The 10303-nt window shown below is 43.6% G+C and overlaps 1 protein-coding gene across 1 annotated transcript; it reads right to left on the minus strand.

The window, feature by feature from the left end:
• Positions 1-2924: 2924 nt before the first annotated feature.
• LOC145791833 (uncharacterized) lies at positions 2925-4766 on the minus strand. Its single transcript, XM_082872279.1, has 2 exons — positions 4386-4766; positions 2925-2960 (listed from the first exon to the last, which is right to left on the minus strand). The coding sequence occupies exons 1-2, from the start codon at positions 4764-4766 to the stop codon at positions 2925-2927; spliced, it is 417 nt and encodes a 138-aa protein (XP_082728405.1).
• Positions 4767-10303: the final 5537 nt, after the last annotated feature.

Consider the following 10303-nt stretch of genomic DNA (forward strand, 5'->3'; position numbering starts at 1 on the left):
TTAAAAAAATTTCTTTTTTCAGCCCGGTTTATCACTTGGGCATAACCCCCCTCTATTTCCACTTTGCAAACTTGACAAAGTTGGCCAGGCACGCCCTTGTACTCTGCCCTCCGGCGGCTTTACTCAACCAAGCCAACCACAGCCACAACAGCGCCGAGCTAGGCCACCGTGAACATTTTAACATAGCAGTTTTGTTTTTAAGTTAAATGAGAAAATACCGATTTTTAATGGACTTCCCTGGAGCCATGGCCGAATTTCGAAGATACTATTACATTTCGGACGATGTCCATCTTTCTTTAGCTGAGCTGGACACCACCCCATGGGGCAAATTTGGTTTTGTTGCCTTTACTGTGATATCCATCGTAGATGGGGGACTTCAGTTCCCAGTCCAACCACTTATTTGCGAATTCCTTAGGCAAACCAGACTATACCCCACTCAATTATCCACCAATACTTACAGGATTATAAACGGAATAGTTGAGCTAAATCATCGTCTTGGCCTCAACCTCAGATTGGCCAAGCTACTTCACCAGTACTCGCTTGGCCAAAATGATGACGGTTGGATTTACGACCTTAGAGTAAGAAGGGGCCGAGAAAAAATCGTCAACAGCACACCTGATAAAGACCTAAACGACGATGATTTTCTCTGGGTGTTTGGAAACTTTGAAGACCATGAAGCCCAGATACCGGGTTATAACATCAACTGGAGCAAGGGAACAGCTGGTTAGGACAGCTCGATTTTACCTTCTTCGTTATCAAAATGGCTGTCGTACTAACCTTTGTGTTCTTTCTTCTTTATGCAAATTTGAACCACCAGAAATCAACTTACGCCTACGCGAATCAAGACGCACTCTGAGCCAGGCTACGATACCGACAATGTGATTGGACCGAGTTGCTCGATGTGTAACCGACCTACCATTACAGCGGTAAAAGGAAGACCAGCGTAACCTTTCTCCGAATAGGACCCCACTCTTCCTCAAATCAATCTAATTCCCCTTACTGAGAAGCAAGAAATGGCAAAAAGAAGGGTCATGCGAGCTCTCATCACTGATCAACCCTTCTTCGAAAACTAATCGGAACAAGCCCCATTTAATCAACTGCACGAGACCATTGTTGCACTACCAACTACTAGGGCAACATCATTCTGACCGAGCAAACGTGCGCGCGCCTCATCAATCGAATCGCAACACCTGGTGGATGAGGAGGAGACCGTACTATCTAAACATGTCTTGCCGAACCCAGAACATACACGTTCGGGCCGAACAAGCCTTTCTGAATGGGTACCCTCTATGTCCTACAAGAACCGAGCTATATCCATCACGGATTCAGTGGTTGCAGACAAGGACCATATGCTCGCTTTTAACCTCTCCAAAAGTGTCTGTCTGCCACCAGACATGGAACACCATGACCACCTAACCAAGCTCAAGGCCATTTGCTCAGCGATCAAGTCGATGGTGCTTGCAAGTTTTCTCCCCTCTATTCGTATTCATATTTGACCATCTGTTTACTCGGTTTAACCTAATCACTACCTTTTCTATCTGTAGGCCTTGTAGAAAAACCATGTGGCCCACAAGCGCGTGCTTGAACTCCGCAAGACAACACGGTCGGCCGTGGCAAATGCAAACGCCAAGTCAGCCGAACTAAAGGATGCTAAGCTGAATATGGCCGAGCTAGAATTCAAAAACGCGCGGCTGACAGAATTGGTCAACGCGGCGGAAGTCGATAAGCAAAAGGCACTGGCCGAGAAAAAGAACCGCTACTTACGTGAACTGGCCAAGTTGGAAAGAAAGAAGAATGCCGAGGTTACCGAGCTAAGGAAGAAGATGGAAGATGCTGAAGACCGAGGCTTTAAAGAAGGAGAGGCAACCTACATCTTGCAGTGTGAAGCTACTAAAGACATCTTCTTCAAATGCGGGTGGAAGGCTGCGACTATCAAGCTCGGTCAGGGGCAAGACACTGAGATCTTTCTGAACCCTCCCCCTCACTTCATACCAAGCTACATGACGAACTACGCTAACGCAGTCCAACAGAAGTTCCTCCAAAAGGGAGAGGAGGAGGAAGAATCCCCTGAACCAGCTAACGCCCTACCTGCTAACACTAACCTCGGTCTCCAGCCTTCTCTGCCAGCTCGAGTGGATCTGCTTAGCCAACTGGTGCAAAGTACAGTTGAGGGGGTGCTTGTGATCGGCCTAGCCTAGGAGGTAGCCGCAGAAATCGGCCTACCGAGTGGCGAAGCCCGGGTTAATTTGAACGCCGACTTAGACGACTTGTGTGCCTGATTTTCTTTTGTTTTTTACTTTCAACAAAAAATGTGACCAGGCTACAAGCCCCTCCGCTTGTACTAAATTTCTAATGAATGAAAAACTTCAATGAATGAAACTTCTCATTTTTCTCATCTTTTTGTTCGGTCAATGCACTTTTCTATTTTAAATTGTGTCATATAGCCAACCTATCTAGCCAGGTTAAACCTTAACCTGTCCATCTCTTTCGGCCGAGATAATTATCTTGGCTGAAGAACAAATAGTGTTGGTCAAACCTGCCAACTTTCTTGAGCCTAGACTCTTATCTCGACTGAAGAACGAACTAACCACACCTGTCAACCTTCTTGAGCCTAGATCCTTATCTTGGTTGAAGAAGAGAACTAAGTGCAGGGCAAACCTGCCAACCTTCTTGAGCCTAGATCCTTATCTTGGCTGAAGAACAAAGGGTGTTGGTCAAACCTGTCAACCTTCTTGAGCCTAGATTCTTATCTCGGTTGAAGAAGAGAACTAAGTGTTGATCAAACCTGCCAACCTTCTTGAGCCTAGATCCTTATCTCGGTGAAGAACAAAAGGTGTTGGTCAAACCTGCCAACCTTCTTGAGCCTAGATCTTTATCTCAGCTGAAGAAGAGAACTAAGTGTTGGTCAAACCAGCCAACCTTTTTTATTGCCCCCAGTTGGCAATAACTATGAACAACTTCTACAAAGGAAATAATTTTACTGGAAAAAAAAAAAACTACTTGTTTTATTGCAAAAAGAAAAATTACAAGTATTTTAAGAAAAAGCTAAAAATAAAATAGTTTGAGATTGGCCGTGTCACATGGCTTGGGAGCAGCTTTGCTGTCCATATCTTCTAAGTGATATGCCTATTTTCCCGCTAAACCAATCACTTTGTATGGTCCTTCCCAGTTAGATCCTAACTTGCCATCTCCAAATACCAAAGTGTTGCCCATTACTTAGCGCAGTACCTAATCTCCAATCTTGAATTGTCTTGGGTGTACTGTTTTGTTGTATTTTCTAGACAACTCTTGTTGATATGAAGCAATGTGCATCAATGCCATTTCCCTTCTTTCTTCTGTGAGGTCAAGTTCTAGGGTTATGGCCTCTCTATTCGAATTTGGATCAAAATTTTCGCTTCTAATAGTAGGGAAGCCCACTTCCAGGGGGATTACTGCCTCCATGCCATAGGCTAATGAAAAAGGTGTTTCACCAGTTGACCGCCGAGGTGTAATACAGTAAGCCCATAAAACATGGGGAAGTTCCTCAGCCCACTTGCCTTTTGCTCTTTCCAACATCTTCTTCAGACCGTCTAAGACTACTTTGTTGGAAGCCTCAGCCTGGCCATTAGCTTGAGGGTACGCTGGTGTAGAGTTGTAGAATTCTATCTTGTATTCTTCGCAAAAGCCCCTAAAGATTTTGCAATCAAACTGAGTGTCGTTGTCGGATATTAAAGCCTTGGGTGAATCGAGTTATGATGTTCTGTTGGACAAACTTCTTAACGTCTTTTTTTCTTTATGGATGCGAGTGCTTCTGCCTCCACCCATTTTATGAAATAGTTTATTGCCAGGAGAAAGAATTTTCTGTTGCCAGGCATAGTTGGGAGTGGTCCTACTATATCCAGGCCCCATATTGTAAAGGGCCACGGGCTGGTCAATGGTAGAAGCTCTCTGGCTGGTTGATGTATTTGGTGTGCAAACTTCTGACATTTCTCATATCTCTTGACATACTTTTTTGAATCTGCTTGCATGTACGGCCACCAATATCCCTGTGAAATTGCTCTGTAGGCCAGCGATTTTCCTCCTTAGTGGCTTCCGCAAACGCCTTCATGTATTTTGAACAAAAATGCCTCGACCTTACTGGGATGGACACACTTCAAGTAAGGTCCTGTGAAGGATTTTTTGTACAATGCTAGTGATGGAGAGAGCCAAAATCGCTGTGATTTTGCTCTAATTTTGTTGGCTTCTTTCTTTTCTTCAGGTAAAATGCTATCTTTTAAAAATACTGTGATGGGGTCCATCCAGGAAGGGCCTAGCTCGGCACAACATGCTTCGGCTGTTTTGCGTTCTTCAATACATGGTTTGGGTAGGAAGTCAATTAGCAATGGGTGTGGAATAGATGTATCTACCATTGATGCAAAACCGACCAACTCATCTGCTTTACTATTTTTCTCCCGACTGATTTGCTCTATTTGGACTACTTCAAACTTCATGATCTCTTTTCTGACCAAGTCTTGGTACTTAGCTATCCTATCATCATTTGTCTCATAGTCACCTGAAATCTGGTTGACTAGCAACTGGGAGTCACTGTACACCATCAGCTCGATGGCCTTCATGCGAGGTGCTAATTTCAAACCTACTAGCAATGCTTCATACTCTACCTCGTTGTTGGATGCTAAGAAGCCAAGGTTGACTGCCTGTTCAATTGTTAGACTATCTGGTGAGATGAGGACTATGCCAAGTCCTGCACTGTACTTGTTGGATGCTTCATCCACTAAGAGTTTCCACATCTCTCCGACGAATAGCTTCTAGCAAGTGGAGGGATTAGATGATGTCTTGGGATCAGGGGTGTTGCTGATGCCTTCTTCCAGGTTAATGTTTGCTGTTGGGCTTCGATCCTCACTGTCTGACTGTCTCAGGACTTTACTTTTGGGTGAGTCCTTATTGGCAATGCTACGGTCTGTTCCTTCTTCCCATTCTTCAAGACTAAATGGCTTGCTATTTACTTGAGCGTCCTGCTTTGGGGGCTGCATCATTCCTGCGGCACTGTCCCCCTTTCTTTCGGTTGCTTCGGTCAAATCGATTGGGTAAACACGATGACTGTCTGGTGCGAACTCGACCACGAAGTCCGCCAAAGCTTGGGCCTTTATCACGGTTCTTGGTTGAAACTTAATGTCAAACTGCCCTAACTCCACTGCCCACTTCAAAATTTGTCTAGAAAAATCCGTCCTCTTAAACAAGACTTTTAAGGAGAAGACTGTTAAGACAACTACGGTGTGGGCATGGAATTAGTGCGACAACTTTCTTGACGCCATTATCAAAGCTAAGGCCAGCTTTTCCAATAGCAAGTACCTTGTTTTAGCGCCCAGCAATGTCTTGCTCACATAAAAGATAGGCAGGTGTTGTATTCCTTCAACTCTTACCAACACCGCGCTAACTGCATGCTGGGAAACTACTAAGTACAAGAAGAGCTCCTCTCTTGGTACTGGGGTTACTAACAATGGAGGAGAGGTCATGTAGTCTTTCAAGCTTTCCAGGGCGCGGTCGCACTCATCATCCCACTCAAACTTGGCCTTAAGTGCTTGGAAGAATGGTTGACACCTGTCTGACAACCGACTTATGAACCGGTTGAGCGCGGCTACTAGGCCCATGAGATGCTGTACCTCTTTGACTGTGTTGGGGCTCTCGAGATCTTGGATAGCTTTGATCTGAGAGGGATCAGTTTTTATACCCTGATTAGTCACTAGAAAGCCCAGGAATTTGTCTGACCTTACACCGAATGCGCATTTAGATGCGTTCAGAAGCAACTTGTGGGACTTCAAAATTTGAAACATATCATCTAGGTCCCTGAGATGGTCCCTTTCATCTCTGCTTTTGACCACCATATCATCTATGTAAGCCTCCATTATTCTGCCTAACAATGGTTCAAACATTTTGGTGATCATCCATTAGAATGTAGCCCCTGCGTTCTTTAGGCCAAAGGGCATGACTTTGTAGCAATATAGTCCTCTGGGTGTTGTAAACAAGGTGACCTCCTGATCCGGTTCATACATAGCGATCTAATGGTAACCACGATACGCATCAAGAAAGCTAAGTCGGTTATGCCCTGCTATTAGGTCCACCAGTTAGTCTATTCATGGTAGGGGAAAACTATCCTTTAAGCATGTTTTGTTGTCTGTTTTATAGTCCACGCAAATGCGCCATTTGCCGTTCTTTTTTGGCACCATTACAGTGTTGGAAATCCACCTGAGATAGTGTACTTCTTTGATTGCCCCTGCTTTCAGCAGGTTTCCCACATCCTCTGCCATTATCTCTGCATGGTGGAGTATTGATCGGCGAGTTCGCTATATAATTGGTCTGGCAATTGGGTGGACATTTAGTTGATGGCAAATGAAATTGGGGTCAATACCAGGCATGTCATACGGCATCCAGGCGAACACTTCGATGTTAGAGGTCAAAAATTCTATGATCTCTATTCTCTTAGTGCTGGACAGAGACGAGCCGAGCAAAAAGAACTTTTCTGGGTTCATTTAATCTATTATTACCTCTATCAAGTCTTCTACTGCCTTCTGCTCGGCTGCTTTGCCAGCGTCTGCGAATAGCTCGTTGCTTTCTAGCTCTTCTACCATTTGTACAAACCCTTTTGCAGCCCGATTGCCGTTTTCTGTGACGAAGCATTGTTTCGACATGATTTGGTCTCTTAAGACTTCTTCAATCACTCCGATTTCGTTGGGGAACCGTAACACCTGATGGTGGGTTAATACCACTGATTGCATGGCGTGTGTAGACATCCCCGAACGTCCCGAGAAAATCCCGTTTTGTTCATTGGGTTTACTACAGTTCGGACTCAATGTCACGGTTTTTAATTTGATCTCGCAAAGTGCAATATGAGATTGATAAATCACCAAAGAGTCCAAAATCCGGCAAATCGTTTTGAAAAACTGATTTTTAGAAAGAAGTGCCAAACATGGACTGCTTTGCCAGATACAGAGTCACCACCTAAATATTTTATTTTGGGGGAATTTAGGAAACCTTAACTCGTGCCTAAGGCCATGTGTCCGTTATCACCAAAGCTGCCTCGGCTCGGGAACTTGGGTACGATTAGGGAAGGTCATGCAATGAGCACCCCCGCTCGCTCAATCAAAGATCGGCCACTACTAAACATGATATCTTGTTTTTGAAAACATATGTGCTCTTATTCCGGTTTATTGGCCTAGAATTGCTACGTGATGCGCACAACATACAAGTATAGACTGGATCGTCTAAGTTGGAACAAAACATTTCATGTTTATTTTTGAAAGCAGTTTGCTACTCGCAAGTAGGCTAAAATGGGGATTTTGCCATCCTCAAGTGGGCTTAGAAAACATGGTGATTTGCCACTCTCAAGTGGGCTTAAAACTCGCAATCGATGAATTGTTTCAATTTAAATAATCCAACCTTCACCCACAGGCATTCAGGCAGGTATATCACATAAACAGTTAGCCTTATGGCAAGCATGCTATCATAGCAGTCACTCACACACATGCAAGGATGCTAAAGCATAAACACTCACCGAGTACTCCAAGCCAAAACAGAAACTAGTTAGTAATCAATGCATGATCCTAGTTCATGTTAAGATGGCTGATGCAACACATGCAAAATGCAACTAAGATAGGCTCGGCTATTCTAAGATGGCATATGAGATGCTACAGATAACATGTATTCAACTCGGAATTGAAATACGATGCAGTTAGTATGATGCGCCGAGCCCAGTGCATGCAAGACAGATGAATGAATGCAAACATGCGAAGCATAAGGATGCTAATTGAAACATGCCCTAAAACTAACCATCGTAAGTTGATAAATAAAAGGGAGAAAGAAGTGGGGTTGGAAGACATGCAGCACACACACGCATACTTATTACAAAATTCGCCCTCTCGACGGAGGGTCTAAATAAATAATACAAAACCAACTAGCTAACCTAAGCTAATCTAATTAAACTAGTTATTACACAATGAAATGAATAACAAGCTACAGCTAATTATTACACAACATTAACTAAGTAAGCAATCTAAATGAGCATACAAACTAAATGAATGTGGGCAGCCTTAGCTCTGCTTTGAATGACAAAGGACGCATGCATGCTTGAATTGCCTTGTTCAGAAATCCCTCGCGACGCCCCAACTCACCTTTGTTTGCAATTGATCTCAGAAACTTGCACAAATCTCCAGAGAGATGAAACTCCACCCTGGGAATCTGTGGGAAGGCTGCCGACCAGCTTATAGGCATGGGAGACCAACTATCGGCCACCTTTTGTGGTGGAAACCAAAAAAAGTGGTCCGCCTGCCAGTAAATCTGGTTGGCCGACCAATTTCCTCTCCTGGTTTCTGGTTTTCTGCAACAAAGGGAAAGAGAGATGCACGGCAAAGTATTTGCAACACATGTGTGCACGACCAGTCTCCCCATCATTGCATAAGCTCAAGGGAGTGTAGTCCTCAACCCTCGGGCCACAAATCACGCATTTCGATGTATGATGGCTGAGGAGCCGAATTGCACGACTCAATATGAAATGAATGCACATACAAGCACCTAAAGCCAACAACTCCATCATGGGTAGTCAAGAATGTCGGCGACAGGGATTCGAGGCACGTTTCGTCACTTTGAGTACGAGACGTCCCTTATTTCCCGTGTTCGGACTAACTCCTATCCCAAACACCATGCAACAAACATGGCATTCACAAATGCAACTCTAGCATGCAATCCTAATGCAATGCAATCTAAGTGATGGAAACATGCAACTAGCATACACAATGCTATAAGCTACATGGCATGCACAATGCTCATGACACTAGCATACACAATGCACATGGAACTAATATACACAATGAGATGAACAAGGCATGCACAATGCAATGATCAATCATGCGACAACGTGGCATACTCAATGCTTATGAACTACAATGGCATACTCGATGCAAAATGGACTTAAACCAAAATGGATGGGCCTCAGCCACACCCAAATCAATGGCCAAAGATGATAAAAACAAGGCTCCAAAACTCATGCGAACATGCCCAATGCAATGGCCCCAAGCCTAAGGCATAAAACACAACTTTCCAAACGCATTGAAAATGATGAAATATGGAGTGCAAGGACACATGTTCTAACTCTGAAATGGCATACAAAATGACTCCAAATGATGTAAACAACTCACACAATACATGTTGAATGGCTCAAGCACCGAAATTAGTGAAGTGCATTACACTATAGGTATGCAAGGCAATGGTCAAATGGCCAAACCAACTCCAAACAGACCCTATGCAGGCCAGAATAGAAGCAAAAGTGAACTAAGATGATGGCTTGAAAGGCACAAAAATGAAACTCATGTAATGGCTCACAAATGGGGTATAATGATGCAATTCTCAAGCACATTGAAAAAGTGACAAACATGAGAATATGGCCAAGAAACAAGCTCTGAAATAGCATTCCTCATAATGCCAAAACATGCAAATACCTCAAGTTAAGCATGCAAGGGACCTCAAAAACTCAAAGCTAAGTAAGGCTATTACACTACAAGCATGCATGGAAAGCATCATTCGACCAAGAGGCCTCAAAACAGAGCTAAGGTAGCCCAAAATATGAACAAAATTAGTTTGGATCATGGCCAAAATATGCTAGAATAGAGGGCCAAAACATCATGCATTTTAAGTTAGTAAACATGATTTACACTACAAGCATATGAAGCATATGAGAGACTACCAAACCAGCCAAAAACAGAATCATGGCATGCCAAATGATGGCCAAAAATCCACTGAGACAGGACCAATACATGCAAGAATGAGGTGCTACTTTGATAAGCCGTGAAAGGGATCATTCTACACATGCAAAAGGCAAACACAAAGTAACCAAACTAGCCATAGACAGAGTCTAGGCAAGTCCCAAAAGTCACCAAAAAGGGCCTGAACCAAGCCGTGGAAGAATGAAAGTATGTGCTCCTTTGAAAGGCCAAAAATGCAAACAAACAAGGCCAAAAGAGAGAGGGTCTCCCCTCTCTGATTTAGGCCCTCAAAACCACATGACAACCACTAAAAATCCAATGGATTTCAGTGGCTAAAAGGCCAAGCAAAGATCAACACAAAGGTCTCATGGCATGGCACAAAACAAGGCTAAATAGAGCATGCAAGAGGGTAGATGACCCTCAACACCAAAAGAGCCTTAAACAAACATGAAAAGCACTTAAATATGAAGCTTTTTTCAGTTGACAACAAAGCCTAAATATGCATGCAAGTATGGCTAAGAGAATGATCAAGATAGAGCTTAAAAAGAGGGAAAATGAGTTACCCTTGAAGC

This window comes from Camellia sinensis, chromosome 5 (assembly GCF_055761805.1).
Source record: "Camellia sinensis isolate YWXY chromosome 5, ASM5576180v1, whole genome shotgun sequence".
Lineage (NCBI taxonomy): Eukaryota > Viridiplantae > Streptophyta > Magnoliopsida > Ericales > Theaceae > Camellia > Camellia sinensis.

What these genes read in the sequence shown, in the direction of transcription:
- LOC145791833 (XM_082872279.1), bottom strand. Translation starts at nt 4,766, where the DNA reads ATGTGGAAACTCTTAGTGGATGAAGCATCCAACAAGTACAGTGCAGGA. An exon ending in TGGTCGGTTTTGCATCAATG is followed by an intron (nt 2,961 to 4,385) that starts GTAGATACATCT and finishes TTTCCTTTGTAG; the next exon opens with AAGTTGTTCATAGTTATTGC.